A 17247-nucleotide genomic window follows, 5' to 3' on the forward strand; every position below is an offset into this window, starting at 1 on the left:
CAGGAAGAATGGGGACTCAACAATATTCAGTTACGGAAAGACCGTGTCCGGATTCCTTAAAATAGAGTAGCACAAAAATTCCAAGTTCTAATTGTGCAAGAACTTCAGACGCTTTTGTTTCTGAACACGTAGTATAAAAGATAAGATGGAGACAAGACTATGAGGAAGTTTTGGTAAAGTGTAAGCATTACAGTCAGGCACGTATCCAGAGGGGGGGCTTAGGGGGCTCGAGCCCCCCCCGAAAGTTTTAGGTTTACACTAGATAAAATAAGGTTTTTGGTTTCTTGTGGTGTGAAATAAAATAATGTGACAAAAATTTAAGGAGAGAAATAATTATCGAGGCAAGACGGAGAATGTTCCGTAACCCTGTTATTGATAATAGCACGTATCCAAGATGGGGCACATGGGGCTCGACCCTCTCCCCAGGAAATTTTTCAGTTTAAGTTAGATAAAATTAGGTTTTTGGCTTCTTGAATAATGTGAAAATAATTTAAGGAGAGAAATAATTATCGAGGCAAGACGGAGAATATTTTATACCCCTATTATTGTTAATAGCACGTATCGAAGGTGGGCATGAGGTGGCTCGAGCCCCCCTCAGGAAATTTTTCAATTTACACTAGATAAAATTAGATTTTTGGCGTCTTGAATAATGTGATTTATAAATCTGAGAGAAATAATTATCGAGACAAGACGGAGACTGTTCTATAACCCTATTATTGTTAATAGCACGCATCCAAGGTGGGAATCAGGAGGCTCGAGCCCCCCTTCAGGAAATTTTTCTGTTTACACTAGATAAAATTAGGATTTTGGTTTCTTGAATAATGTGATGATAATTTGGGAGAAATAATTATCGAGACAAGACGGAGAATGTTATATAACCCTGTTATTGTTAATAGCACGTATCCAAGGTGGGGTTGAGGTGGCTCGAGCCACTCCCAGAATATTTTTTATTTTTTACTAGATAAAATTAGGCTTTTGGCTTTTTGAATAATGTGACGATGATTTAAGGAGATAGCCAATTATCGAGGCAAGACGGAGAATGTTCTATAACCATGTTGTTCATAATATTGCACGTAAACTTTTCTTGCGCTTTCGGTGTTGTCGCAGCGCACTTGAGCACTATGTAGAGACTTGTCAGCATTTGGAAGCTGCACAACAAAGGTAGCGCCACACGTAGGGCGATTCGTTGTAATTTCAAATCTCTGGAAGGCGGGAGATGGTACGTTCTTGAATGAGAGAAGGAGTCACCTACTGGCAATATTAAGGAATCGTTTTATCTGAGGAACGTTCTAGAATATAATGAGGATATAAATACGCGGATTCAATTTTTTGATTAGTGATCAGTCAGCGTCCTCTGGTTGCTTTATAAGATATAGTGATTCGGAAAATGAAGACATTGACGACTGCAGAACTTCCGGGACCTCAGTGTAACCGGATATTGGAGTGGTTTATAAAAACACAAATAAGCTGCATAGATCAACTGAAAATCAAAGTTTTCAGTAATGATTAAGTTTTGCCAGAACTAAATTTCGTATATGCAGTCCGAGAATTTCATGGTATAAAAAAATACTTTTGTTTAAGCCTACTGGGTTCGAAACACATTCAAACACTTAACTACCATAAAGAGACAGCCGAAAATTTTATGAATGTCAAGAAGAGAAAGCAAGAAGATGTTGCATATGTAGACATTTTAGGCGGAAATTGCAGGCTCTACCAGGACCCGAATCAGGGCTCTACCAACTGAGCCACCTAGCCATCCTTGATTTCAACCGATTTTTCGTTAAAATGTCTACATAGTAGGCTACATGTCCTGTGTACTATATCAAATCGTAAGGTGTTCCCTGTATAGTGAACAAGCACAGAAAATATAGGAGAGAGAATAAAACTGAGGAGCATTCCCACCGGTTGAGGAGATTTTTTCTTCTTCTGTGGTCAACAAGAGCTACTATTTCGAGGTGACAATGACAGTGGCTTAATACGGGAGATTTCACACCGTGTCGCCTGAGGATTTTAATTCGAAATTAGGTTTGTGAGGCCTTTTGTGTCGCTACGGTGTGAAACGTTGCTGTTGATTGGCCCATTCCAATGGACATGTATCGCCTTTTCCTTCGGTCTGAAACCTTCCTAAGTCTTCAAAATCCAAGTCACAAGGATGGAAAATTAGGGCCTTGTTAAGGTTAGGTGTGAAGGCAGGCAGACAGCACCGCAAAGGATCATATCCAAAACTGCAGGAAGAACGCATCTTACTTCAATCTCCAATACGGAATGATAAAACTTCTGGTGAGTTGATTTTTAAAAATGTGTCCGAGATAAAGAGTGGCGTGCCCAGGATTTTCGGAAGGGAGAGGGGTTACGCATACTATTTTTGGTGGTCAGTCCTGATTTTGCCAATTTTTTCCTGTCTTTGACGTTCTTCTTTTTTTAAAGAAAAGGAATACTGGATCAAATGGGGTTATGACCTCACCAACCCTCCCTTGGGCACGTCACTGGAGATAAATGAATAAGCATTTGATCATACTGGGAGACGAAACATTAGATGTGTTGTGAACGAAAGGTTTCATTGTGCATTGATTGTTTCGTGATCCAGCTGTATTCGAGAAGACTTCCTTTGTTTCGTGCCGATATATGACAAGACAGCGGAAGCTGTGACAGTCATTTTTGAACACTTGTGAATGCTAAGGCCTGAATCTGAACAATTTCGTAGGTTTCGGCTTTTATAAGAGCTGCAAACATTGGAGGACAAGACACATTAGTGGTGTTCAGGCTCGAATCAGAGAAATATTCGAGAGCTGTCTGCGTCAGTTGGCAGCCCACAATTTGAATCTCGCGTTGTCGAGTGGATTACCCATCCCATGCATGTGTAACAGCTTCGTAAAAAACACTCAAAGACACCATAGATGTTTTTATGCTTGATGAGAAGAAATGGACAAACACACATACTGAGATGGTTCCGGTACACAATGTTAATGCATAGAAACAGAGGAGTCGAGTGGTAAAAAATGTTCCGATTTCACGTTCTGATTAAAATGACAGCCTTACAGTGGCGACGATTTAAGGGATAGTTGCTCCCCATTTTTTTGCCTCAATATTATGCCCTGTTAATGTTAAGCCTTGTCTACCAAGAGAAAATAAACTTTCCTTGCACCACCCTCCCCCCCCCCCGTTTTTGAACCCAATTGCCACCACTGGTTTTAAACATACAATTGTGAGGTTCTTACTATACCCCTTAAAAAAATTGGTGTTGAGCCCCCCCCGAAAGGAATTCCTGGATACGTGCCTGATTACAGTGGCTCACAGAATTGAGCGTACGCCAACTTTATTACGAAAATTTGAACGTACAGTTGAAAACAAACCTATGAAATATACACATTTCAAGATAAATAATGAAAAAAGTTACGAAATCCTTGCAAGGCAACCTTTAGTGTACAGCAGCTGTGGCTGGTGTCGTAAGCTTCGTCAAAAAGGTAACACAACGCAGTTTTCGTACGGAAATACCCATTAATAATTAATTAATAACAATTATTATTTTCTTTTTAAAAGTCCAATAATATTGAAAAGCGGCAATGAAACATATCTAAAGAAAGGAGAGAAAAGAGATTCAGTTGTCATGACAAGATAAACCTATAAGAAGATACGAACGTAATAACATTTCCAAATGGCAAATCCACATTACTAGTGCGTCACGGGAAAGAAGTCCAAAATTGGCTGTTGATGTTCCTTCTACAATGGACAGTCAAATTGAGCGTGTGAAAGTTTCTCCAAACAACTAGGACAACAGGTTGTCATAGTCAAAAGATGCCGGAGAAACAATCCTTGTTGGTAGAATTGTAAGATGATGTTTGGCCTGAACGTGCTTTGAATACTGGGGATACCACTTTCTGCTGTAATTGTCTTAACTGAGAGAACCAGGAAGTGAACAGTTTACAAATATCTATATTAAAAACTAGTTTAATACATGGTGCTAAAAACCAAATGAACTAGTATACTGCATTAAATTCCAGTGTGGTATTTGACAAAAAAATTCCAGTGTTGGAGAGGGGTGGAATGTCAGTAACTTCTTTCGAAGCATGGTATTATATGTATCCAAAAGGGAGAAAACCACCCAACTTTTTTTTATTTTATTTTTTAATACAAATACCATGCTATGTAGGCCTGTCACTGCGAAACTTTCGGTGTCGTACTGGTAACGCTATCGCATTTTAATCAAGAGATTCTAGGTTTGATCTTCGGTGAAGCAGATTTCACAGTGGTTCGGCTCCCGATTTAAACAGCAGATACAGTGTCAGCTGAAGGAGTTGGGAATTGTCCCTTTTTCGCAATCGGGTCTATATTTTACCATCTTTTCCTGCATCAGATATGATGCTCTTCTGTTGGAAAACTGGACTAAAGGGGCAAGGAGGAGGCATGATACTCACCAACCGCTCCAAGGACGCTATTGAACGAGTTACGAAACAATGAAGGGAATTACGGGCAGACCCGAAAAACATGAATGTGTGGAACTGGAAGAACGGGTTAAGACAGATTTAAGTAGACTGCAAGCGCCATAAGAGTAAGAATAGAATAAATGTCATACAATGGAAGATGCTTTTGATTGTGAATTTCTACAAATCTCAACTTCTGTCTGTAAAAATCTGGAATTTCATAAACAAATAAGTATGGCTTTCTTGGAATGTAAATTAAATCGTTGATAAGTTTACTGATTGAAATTGAAATTATGAGCATGTCACATGCAGGAAAAAACTCCTTATCAAAAACTAACTACAGTGAAAGGCTTGCGATTTAAAAGGAGGTATCCTGTTTAAAACTTATCATGCGGATAGCGAAGAACTAGAATATTCACATTTATGTTAATAGTCGACACTGTATTAGGAGAGGATACAACCCTACAGCGAATTATCCTGATTCTTTGATAGGTGTCAATACTTCGTTAGTCTGCAATTCGGAAATATAAGTTGACATTTGAGTGCCTCCCAAAATGGTTACATTGAGTTTTTGTTTTAAGTCCATTTTAATGCACATGTAGGGTAATCGAGACTGGGCCTACATTTTAAGGTGGAATCCAAACACCTGGGATAGAACCCGGGGTACCTTGATTTCAAGATCTACGACGTTACCAGTACGCCATCGGGGAGGCCCGTCACCCGTTTTATCCCACTGTAAGTAAATAAATAATCCTTGGGAACATGTTTGGCATTGTGTGAGGAGGCATGTCTGTGAATCGATATCAGAACTAATTTGCCCATTTCTTCTGTGTGTGGAGTTATAAATATTGTTGACTTTATTTAGCTGAAATTATTACAGTAATAAAGTAACAAACGTGACTTACATTGTCTGAAGTGGTACGCGTGCGTTTCTTTCGCACGAAATTGCGTTGAAGTGTTTTCCAGGAAATGTTTCCAACTCCAAAGGTGAAGCTGATTTCAGCGGTCAGTGCCACTCATTTTCCTTGTTTATTTCACTGATTACGAGATGTCAGCAAAATGCCATTTTACGTTTCTTCCTGACATTTTCTTGTATTGCTGTGCTTGCCTGTTCCTTCGTATAGTTAGTTACATGATGGCCCTCGACTAGAACGAAGAGATGTTAAGAGTACAAAACACAAAGGCCCGTGTTTTAACCAGAATTTGAGTACAGATTTTTTGTTTCCTAGTACTTTCAATGGCATAAACCTGTTGTAGTGGTAGAGCGGGTTCATATTGATCCACTAGTATTTTCATAGAATTTTGGCAGGATGAGAATGAACCCCACACTATCAGTTCCGTAACATTTTTATACTTGAATATTTTGAATATTGACTATAATAATTTTTTCTAAGATTAACCATTTTGATGGAGGATTACAGCAATGCAAATACGCTTTAGAAAGAAATCGTGTAAAATGTTTAAAAGTGACGAAAATCAAATGCTTGCAAAATTATTTACAATGGAGCATTTTGACTCCACTCGCCGCCTATAGGCTAGTGTAAAATTGTCGCCCCCATACGCTACTTTCTCTGAAGATTGCGATTGTTTTACATTATTAGTACGAGAAACGCACCCCTTCCCCCTTATCAACAATCACTCTAAATTTAAACGTGTAGATACGAGCGTTATCTTCCTTCTAAGTGACTACAGGATAGCAAGTTGGGCCTCCTTGATGGCGAAGTGATAACGTCGTCGCCTTGTAATCGAATGGTCCAGGGTTCGATACCTGGTGGATTCACATAGTGGTTCGGATCCCCCTTTAAACTGTAAGTGAGTAGGTCCAGTCCCGATTAGCCTTAATGTACATAAAGTGGACTTAAAACACCAATCCAATCAATCAAGATAGCAAGTTGAAGTTATAGTCCGACTACGCATGCGCTAAGTGGATGATTGATTGGCTTGTTTTATTTTACTTCGCGTTTGTGCCACTTTTTGCTAATTTGCGAAACTGGGGATGAGTGATGATATGATGAAATTGAAATTGAAATTGAAATTGATGAATGGACACTAGGATGCTCATGACCTTGAGTTAAGCACGAAAAGCTGGTTTGTTGACAATCGTGCCAGCTGCATGCAACCTTGTTCAAACACGAAACATCCAAATGTATGTTGATACTTTTGTTCCCTTTGTACTGTGTGCTGTACTTCGTCAGATTTGTTCACATAATAATACAAGGTGCACTCTACGAAGCATTTAAACAACTGCTGGCCTTGGACAAAGATTTTTACCATGACCTTGATGTAAGGTTTACGCATATCTTCTACTTGGATTCGACTTTAAAATTAGAAAGCAAAGAAGGTAGTTGCGTTCAGTCCAGCCCCTTTTCATGGTTGCATAAAGAGTCAAAAAGGTCAATCTAGTAAGACGATCTTTACACATACACACTCGCACGAACTCATACCAACTCATACCGGATACAATCCCCTTCTCAGACATTTCATATATCCAGTCAATTGAAAATTTAAATGTAAGTGACAGTGCCGGATCTACAAATCTTGGGTCATCCCGCAAAATATTACCAGAGCCCCCCCCCTACCTACCTTCACACAGACACACATACACATTATATATATATATACACACACACACACACACACACACACACACACACGTTGTATGTGTGTGTGTAATTATTGATCTCATGTTGACAAAGCCACATACAAAGGCCTACAGGGTGATTCAAAAGTACCTTAACACCCCTATAAAAACTAAACTAAATGAGTTAGGTTGGATAAAATTGGTCATGATAGAAACATGTTAGGCTTAAGGGGAACCACATTAGGGATGGCCAAACGGATCCGGGTCCTAAAGTTTCAGTTTCGGATCCGGATCCGAGAGTTTCGTATCTCAATCCCATTATAATATTACCACACCTTAAAAGGTATTATGATCTTCGATTACAAAGAAATTTTTCATTAGTTAGTCCTTCAAGATTTTTTTTCAAGTGTTGTTCCTAAAATACTTTGCTACGCATCGGGTAACACACTCGTGCACAAAAATAATCTTACTTGTTTAACATAAAATGGTGGGGGGAGGTGCAGAAGGCCAGAGCGTCACCATATCAGTATGACCGAGCTCGAAAATGTGTAGGACACTAGTCCCATACCTGTCTATGTACCTTCATGGCAGGGTTCAACGCATCAGATAAGAACAGGAGAGAATTTATCTTTTGGTCCCGGGTTCGATACCCGGTGGAGGCACATAGTGGTTCGGATCCCACTTTAAACTGTAGGTCCAGTCCCGATTAGCCTTTCTGTGCATATAGTGGACTTAGAACAACAAATCAATCAATTTATCTTTCCTTTCTAATTATTGTGACCAACTCTTCTGAGTCAGGTTTGGGTTTTCCTCAGTCAGATCAGTTGAATGCTGGGATTGTACCTTTAACAAAGAACCTCTTACCTCCCCATTGTGGTTAACCTAATCAGGTAAGTGTGAGGCCTGGAGAAAACAATATGGATGGGCCTAAAACTAAAATGGGCAAAACAATTCAAGGTATTTTGTTTGTCAGGCTTTAAACACTTCAGCATCGAACAAAGCAATAATTTATAGCAAATAGTATGATATTTAATAAACAATTAATTTACATTCGAAATTATGTGTGCTTATCTTGGCTTGACTTTGCTGTCAGCTCTATGCTTGTTAACTCAATTGCTTCATGCAATATTAAAATTAAAATTGATTTTATTAACTCTCTTAATATATTGATATTAACCAGCAAGGGCATCCGCAGAGCAGGGTGCTGGGGGGCACTTGCTCTCTTGAGATATCCGGAAAGACCTCATATAATTCCAATTTTGAAACTAGTGTGAAAACATGAACAAGGGATTCTGTGAAAGACAGCAGATTTAGTGGCCATGCAAATTATCTTAGTGCTGGGAATGCTTTGTGAGATTTTTCTTCACTGGGGAAAGCATCATCCCACTTTAAGCACTGCTGCCCCCCCCCAAAAAAAATCCTGTTGGCGGGCATGCTGAAATTACTTCTGCAGCGAACCATAGACACTCCTCACAAAAAGTTTGGAATATTGTTATATTAGGCATTAGGTGATAGGCACAGTCTTGGAATGCAACAACACATGGTATCTGTCTATCTCCTGGACGTTCTTGTCTTCTCCCCAACATATAGCACCGTGCCTATCTCTTATTGCCTAATATAACAATATTCCAAACTTGTTGTGCCTAATATAATAATATTCCAAACTTTTTGTGAGGTGTATAGTTGTTTTGAATGCTTGCATCATTTTGTATATCTTCATACCAGTATTATTTCGATTGTTTTACAACCATGCTATTTTTTGCTTATTTCCAGGAAAGTCTTGGTGGAAACTCTAGAACTGCCATGTTAGCAACCATCAGCCCCTCTAGCCATCATGTGGAAGACACACTTTCTACTTTGCGGTATGCTTGCCAAGCTCGAAGTATTGTAAATAGGGTCCATGTAAATGAGGATCCCCATGCTCGTCTAATCAGGTTAGTTTTTGTGATTTACATAGTTTTTGTTACACTTCATTATTTATAATTTGTCTGGTTAGAGAAATGAAATCCTCAAGTAATAGTTCTATTGAGTAAGTTTGCACAACTTTAAGAGGGATAAATTGATAACCTATGTTCTTACCATAATTATACCATTGAATACAAATTTCATAATTCAAATGTAGATACCCAAGGATGTATTTAGATGAGGACATATGTGTATCATTTCAAAACAAAGGTTAGTGTCCAGTATAGAACTTGCACAAAAATGTTGGAAGTTGAAGATGTTGCTTGTTCATTGTATTGTATTACCTATTGTCTAAAGTTAATTTAAAGAGCTTTAGTCTCATCAATCTCACTGACATAAGAAGATAAATTTCATGCAAGTACCCTCTTTCCAAGCAAACTTGCATCTCTTAAATATAGCATGATATACACCAAACAACAAACCAGACATTATCAATTTATTTTATGTTTTTCATTATTTGTTTAAATTTGATTTCAACAATTAATAATGCAGTATTAATGGCATGTGCTGGTAGAAACACTGTAATTTTTATTCCTCAACATGCAGAATTTGTATAGAATCAAGAATCAATCTACTACCTGACAACAGGAAAGAAATAAGTACAAAATTACTTGCAACTTTTCCACATGTTCCCAAGATGAGAATTTTGAAAGAAGATAGCTGGAAGTGTAGTTGATATCAACCAGAAGGAATAAATTCAACAACTGCATTATATTCTCTCTGAAATTAGAGGTTTTGAAATGTCCCTTATCAATAATTGTCAGATTATGAAGTGCATGCAGTACATATTCACTCGTTTCTACATTAATGAAGAAGTCTTTATACAATTAAATTGTCGAAGTGAAGAGTGGGAAATCAAAATGAAGAACAGATATTTTTTTATTTTCCTTGCATGCATGTATTTTTATTTTTTAATCTCTTGATATTGAATGAGAAGGACGTTTTTAAATTCTTTCTCAATATTTTTACAGAGATTTGCGAGCTGAGGTTGAACATCTTCGAGCACTGAGAGAAAATTTTGAAAAGCAAAAAAGTAATGTTCCTACGCATATTATGTCTACAAATAATTCAGCAGCTAGACATGAAATTCAAAACAAGGAAGCAGAAATAGAACGACTGAGGAAACAGTTGCGAGAAAGTGTTGACCAACTTGCAAAAGCGGAAAGGTGTGCTTTTTCTGATATTTTGCTATGAACTCAAATTTTAGTATGTTTGACATAAAAAGGAAACAAATTATCTTTTGAATTGAGATAGTTGACTTAAAATTTAACCTATCATGTTTCACAGTAAATGTATATACTCTGGTATGGAGGAAATATGAAACAGGCATATATATTAGAATGGGGGGGGGGGGGGAAACAAGACAAACTTTTAGAATTTAGAAAAGGTCTATCTCTCCATCATCTTTAAGTTATTAGCAGCAGAAGTGTAGTTAAAGCATGTCCAATAGCCTATTTTGTGGAGTCACAGTATTAACTTGTATCAGTGAGGTAAGCAGGTTTTTGTTGTGGCAGGGAAATTCAAATGTTGCCCTGTCTAAATATGGCTTCTGGGTATTGTTCACAAACATTTCACATCTCGCAAGACACTGGAGTGTTTACACTGATGGCAAATAAAATTGTGCTTGGTGGCCACAATTAAAGCTGCCCTATTCAGAGCCCTCTGGAGCCCATTTGAAGCAACCGATTGTGCTGAAACTTGATGTAGAGGATATGGAGACTATAGGGAAGTGAATTCTGATGAAAAAAAAAGTAGTTCATTGTAGCACTGAAGTATCAACATTCAGTAATTTGGGTTTATGTTGGTACAGCAGTATTCAATATGCACCTTGTCAGGGTGAATTACCCTTTGGAAGCGTAAGTGATCAGATGAAGCATTTTCTAGGATGTTGTTCACTGTGCACCAGATTTCAGCACATTTCAACCTGGTGGTGAACATTTTAACTTTTTTTTTTCTCTCATCAGCATTCACTTCCCCACGATCTCCATAGCCTCGATGCCAAGTTTTAGTGCAATCTGTTGCTTCGAATGGGCTCCAGAGGGACCTGAGTATGGCAACTTTAATCATGACCACCCAGTATGTGTTAATTAAGACATGGTGCAATACGTGACAAAACTTGAGGTTTCAAACATTAAATATAAAAGCATGTTTTTTTGTTTTTTTTTAGATTTCGTATGTATGTTTTACCTGAGGCCAGACAAAAGTATATTCTTTATTTGTATGGGTTTAATTTGTTCACCAGTCTTGGCAGTGGTATTGCCACCATATGGGTGAGTCCAACCTAAGTGAATCAGTCTTAACTCACCTCCTATTAAAATTGTTTTTTCCTTGTATTGAATTAGATCAATATAAGTATTCATTTGTTATCAGTATACACATTTTTTTAAAAGGAGTGAATGTAGCATTCTTGTTCAGTGCTTTAGTTTTACTATTTTATATTGCTACTTTATCAGTACTGATAAAATTTAGATCCCATGTCACATTAATACTTAAGTGTGATACATATTTATTTCAGATCATGGGCTGATAGATTGGAAGAAGCTGAAAAATGTAAATCTGCCAAATTTCAGTTTCTGAAGAAATGTGGGGTTGCTGTTAAATTGGATGAGAGTCAGCCATGTTTGGTGAACCTTGCAGATGATCCGACATTTTCTGGGACTTTGTTGTATGTTCTTCCAGAGGGCAAAGTCCATGTAAGGGGCAAACATGTAAAAGGAGATGGCCCAGAGATTCTGTTGTGGGGCCCACTTGTTGCAGATGAACATTGGTAAGTATAAAAAGACCTAAATTCTCATTCTTATTCTCATATACTCATTGAAAAGTTCCTACTGGAGGTGGGGAGTAATTTAATACGGTACTTGACAATGTGTTGCTTTTGTTATTAATATGTTACTTTTTGGTATTTGTACTAGTAGGGAGTTACAGAAATTACATGCATTATTGTAACAGTACTTATTATTTGCATTACATTACTGGTTTTATCCTGGTAAATTCAAAACTGGAGGATTTATTTGCCAGAACAAACCATGCTTTGTTGAGTTGTTTTAAACTTGTGCATGTAAAGTTATACTTGGAGAATATGCACTTTAAAAAAACATGTATGCAGTGTGGTATTTAAGAAATTTCCAGAGGGGGGAAATTCTACTGACTGTCTAGAGGCAGCATCAGATAATGGTGTGTGCGTATATACCTTTGTTGCCTCTAGAGGAGAGGGGTGCAGGGGGAAGGGGATATCTCAACAATTTTAATGGTAAATGGGGTCACTCCACACTTGGATTTGTGACTCAACTATATATATATATTAAAAAAAAAAACTTTGAACAAAACATATTTGCTGAAAAATTGCCGATTTAAATTTGTATCTTAACAGAAAGAAAAGGCCAAGTCGACTTCATGATCAGAACAGCTAACCGGGACTGGGCCTACAATTTTTAAGGTGAGATTTTAACACCCACCTCCAGAAATCTAGTCGGGGACCTAACTTTTGGGGAACTGAATTGAACTTGAGCATAACTTTGGGTGAGGGCAGAATCAAAAGTTTTATACCACATAAATATAGCACCAAAGACTACTTTGCTAAATTACTATTACATTTGTGAAATCATAAAAATTACTCATTAACTTGCTTCTCAGGTCACAGGAGCTTAACACAAGTACCATTAGCTTCTTAATTCTGAAAATTTGTTAGATAGGTAAGTGCCTACGCCAAGTTACTCCTTGATTACCACAACTATATATGTACCATCATTGTATACGTAATTTCATGATCAATCGTTACGGAACTGATCAAGAGAATTAATTCAATATCGATTCTTCTGTATCTTTAGTCATTATTTAATATTTAATAATTTGTTTAGCTTGCTGCAAAATTACAAAACTACCAACTTAATGCATGCTGAAACCGAAAAATATTTCCAACAAAGAATATCACCTTCCACCTCGCCATGTGTTTTAATTCAGTGGTGTTGAAAGCTTATGTATGTGTAACTTCATCACTAGATACTTCAAGACATGGCCCTGTAATTTTCCATTCATTAAATTTTTCACAGGCAATCAACAATCGAAAGGAACTCGCCACTTGACTACTACTGCCTTCTTGTTTAGATGCACTTGCAAATTTTCAGAAGTGATCCTTTGATCAACACAGTCTTCACTGCCACCAGCTTTATCAGATTTAGTTCGTTTTGGATGCAGCTTCCTGATATTGTAGTGTGTGGAACTCTTAATGATCACTTATTTCACTAACATTCTAGCTTCACAAAGAAATCTAGCTCTTTGATCAAAAACAATAAAAGAGCACTCTTCTTTTAAAAAAATGACTTCGTAAAGGGCTATTGCGCTCGCATCAAAAATTCCATGTAGGCTATCTTCGTGTACAATTATTCCTCACAAATACAGACATTCTGTGGTGACAATTTTGAGTCATGTAACAACTCATTTGAAACTTTCACATTCATTGCGGTGGCATCTTCCTGCCAAATTCCATGGACAAAGAAAAGAGGAAGGGGGAGGTGGTCTTCGACCCTGGCCACTTGTTTGTCAGTTCCAGGAATAGAGCAGCACTTGAGGCCACATTTGTGTTTGCCAAATGGAGCTTCCAGTCATCTCTGACAGAAAAGTATTGCAACTGATGGCAAAATGGGAAAAAGTAACTAAATAACCAATAATTTCTTGTTTCCCCCCCAAAATATCATTCCCCCCAGGGATAAAATTTATCAAGCAGAGAGGGGGACACAAGTATCCAGAGGGGGAAATTCGTCCCCATCCCCCCTTAAAATACCAACCTGCATGTATGGGGAAAAAGAGGATATCTGGTAATCCTATATAAATGCAAATTCATCAGGTGATTGTGGTGGTCATTTCTGATTCTCTCCTTCTGAAATAATTTTCACACTTCATTGTTGGTCCATAACTTTCATCCCTTATACATTTGCAAGGCATTTGTAGTTGAAATGGCAAAATATTTCAAAGATATGAGTGTAAAGTAAGCAGAACATGAGATGTATGTGGGCATGATTCATGGTAGATTAACTCAAGTTTTGTATTTCATTATTTTCAGCATAATTGAAAATTCAGGAAGGAACCTAACTCTACATCCCAGTTTAGAAGCTGAAACATTTGTGAATGGCATTATGGTTGTCAATCCTACAGCCTTGAATCATGGGGACAGGGTTGTCATTGGAGGCAATCATTATTTTAAAGTCAACAATCCACACAATATAGTGGTAAATCCTCATTCGCAACCTATTGATTTTGAATTTGCCCGCCAGGAACTCTTCAGAGTACAGGAGGAAAGGTGAGCTTCTAGCGATTAGAAAGCATAATACTGCAGTAAAGAAATTGGGTGTGAAAATATAGAATGATGCAAAGGACATAAGTTTGTTTGATTAGAGCTAACTTGTTGTTGATTTGGTGTTTTAAGTCCACTTTATGCACAGTAAGGCTAATCGGGACTGGACATACAGTTTAAAGTGAGATCCGAACCACTACGTGCCTCCACTTGGTATTGAACCCGGGACCCCTTCATTACAAGGTGACGACGCTACCACTGCACCATCGGGGAGGCCCGACTAGAGCTAACAAACAAATTATGTAGTATCTTTCACGCCCAAAGCATTCCTGAAACAAACTGATGAAAGTTAGTAACTGTCTTGATATGATTTTTTTTTGTTCATGGTAGAAACATGATTTAAAGAAAAATTAAATACTTTTAAAAAATTATCTTTGTATTTTGATGATTATTTGTGACCATTCACCATTCGCTGCTTTTGGTTTCTATGATGTATGTGTTATTGCTATTGTTCAAAATATTGATTAATAGTAGTGATGAATGAGTATTCCACTCCAGTTATATGCATCAATTTACTATAGTTTTGCTTCTAAATATTCAAGAATTACATCAGAAAATTAAAATACCTGTTTTGTAATCACAAAATACAGTTTTTCACACAATCTTGGCACAAAATAAATGGAAAATTTTAATTTTGCATAACTTCGAGGATAATTTAACCCCACGAAAGTGATTCATGGCATTTTTCCAGACCCTTAGAAATGCCATAATGCTGGAAAAGTATATGACTGGTATCAGTTGATACTGAAAGATCGGTGTCGGCTCAGTTCTTAGGAAAGTGCTTATACTTAATCAGCTTTAAACTATGTCCCAAATAATATTTCTTTGTAGGTTACGAGCTGAGCTGCAAGAAGCAAAGCAGGAAGCAGTGAAAGAATTGGAACAGGCTAAGAAGGAGGCTGAAATTCAACTGCTTCAGCAACAAGCAGCCTACGAGGAACACATTAAGCAGTTGGGCCATACACTGGTAAGATGATTGACAAACAACAAACCCATTAACAAACTTGTTGCTGGTGATGTGCCTCTGATAAATTTGAGCATCACAGTACTTACTTCTTACAATAGCACTTTCATAAGAACCAGTTCTGTTGTTAATTGCACATTGCTGAAGGATTGTTTAAAGTAAAAAAAAAAAATACTGTAATTTCCTTTGTATCATTGTAAAATTTACATGAAAATTAGTGAACTTACAACATAGCATTTCATGCTTCTATGAATCTGAATCAAGTAACACGATAATCTGCACTTTTTAGTTGGCAAAAATGCGGTAACAAAGGCAGTTAAATATCCAGTTTGTATGAGACCCAAGTGAATTTCACTGCAGTCTCTTTACAAATGCCATGTGGTGAGTGCACATTACATTTTCTCATTGCTGCACATTTTTCTTCTCCCATTCTTTTCTAATTGTCTTTTCTTTTTAGGAGGAGCAGAAAAGTGCCTTGTCCAATCTTCAAAAGGTGAAAGATGAATTACATTCACAGAAAATTGCTTTAGAGGCTGAAATGCAAATCGAGAGGACAAAATTGGCAGAACAAGATGCTGCACTTGATATTACTTTGACACCATACCAGTCAATGTTTCTTCAGGTAATATTTATTTTATGTATATATATATTCATACGTGGGCTGTAAATTTACAAGTGGCAACACTGTCAGGAAGAGGTGATAACACCGTGCATGTGCTATCAGGCACACCTGACATGTTGCAACTTTTAATTTACAGCCGGGGAATTTATTCACATTCATTCATATTTCCAACTCCATACTTTTCATAACTCTATAATACCATGTACAAAGTCTGTCGCTGAGAAGATGAGACTAATTCCTGTATAGGAAAACAGCGACTTCCATTGGCAAGCAAATGTACTAGGGTGAAAATTTGGTTCATTAGCTGCAGATTGAAACCAAAATGAGCACAATAGATCAAAAAGTCATGACTGTGTAGCAGTTAAAAGACAAGCATGTACATGGACCCCTCCAATAATCATAAAAATGAAACAAAAAAACTACAAACCACAAAATTTTTATTCTGAATCAGTAGAGGTACATCTTTTTCAAAATAGGCACCATTGACAGCTAAGCAAGCGTCCATACATGTACATCTTTTTCAAAATAGGCACCATTGACAGCTAAGCAAGCGTCCATACGCTCCTGCCACTTTATGAATGTCTTTGAAAATTCGTCGTCAGGTAGCGAACTGAAGAAAACTTGCGCTGCGGTGATCACTTCTTTGTTCGTCATGAAATGACGAACACATAAAGTGGCCTTTAAAAGTAAAAATAGCCAAAAGTCGCAGGGTGCAAGGTCCGGGCTATATGCTGTATGCGGGAAAATTTCTATTGTTTTACTCTTCATCGCGCAATCCTGAAAATCACGAATAATTGCTGCAACAGTATTCACTAGCGTCTCGTTAATTACAGACGGTCTTTGTCCAAGATGCGGAAGCAAAGCGCCTGATTCGCACCCATCTTCGAACAACTTGTGCCATCGGTACACTGTGGCTCTACTCTAGTCTGTCTTGATCGGCATATGCCTGTTGAAACATTGTATATGTTTCCGCAGCACTTTTCCCTAAACACCAACAAAATTTTATGGCATGTCGCTCTTCATCTTGAATTCTCATTGCGAAAAGCAATGTTATACACAAAAACCTGGAGAGGTAAACGTAACACGTTCCACGTAAATCAACACAGCTGCTCACTAACGTGGTTTCACAACATGTAATAACAGAATGAGTCATCCTACACGACGCGACTAGTGCCGAAACCATAGGCAGTGTTGCCAAGCCAGGAAAAAATCTGTCTCACCTTCTCTGCGACAGCCTTTGTAGATGATAAGATATCAATTTATTCTCAATCTCCAACACAAATGTTACAACCAAAATTTTATGAAGGTTGAGAGTCCTACTGTACATGCTCGTAATACACTCTT

General features: G+C 37.7%; 1 protein-coding gene across 2 annotated transcripts in view; it reads left to right on the plus strand.

Moving 5' to 3' along the window:
• Positions 1-17247, plus strand: part of neb (kinesin family member nebbish) — a 213331-nt gene that overhangs the window by 158937 nt on the left and 37147 nt on the right. The window contains exons 9-14 of one of the 2 annotated variants that reach the window (XM_083138418.1): positions 8776-8936; positions 9939-10133; positions 11483-11734; positions 14027-14263; positions 15149-15284; positions 15739-15903. In XM_083138418.1, the coding sequence (XP_082994544.1) occupies positions 8776-8936; positions 9939-10133; positions 11483-11734; positions 14027-14263; positions 15149-15284; positions 15739-15903 (1146 nt within the window). The remainder of the gene's footprint in view (positions 1-8775; positions 8937-9938; positions 10134-11482; positions 11735-14026; positions 14264-15148; positions 15285-15738; positions 15904-17247) is intronic. The other variant, XM_083138419.1, reaches the window with a different exon arrangement.

The sequence above is a fragment of the Lepisma saccharinum genome, chromosome 1 (assembly GCF_977018435.1).
Source record: "Lepisma saccharinum chromosome 1, izLepSacc3.1, whole genome shotgun sequence".
Lineage (NCBI taxonomy): Eukaryota > Metazoa > Arthropoda > Insecta > Zygentoma > Lepismatidae > Lepisma > Lepisma saccharinum.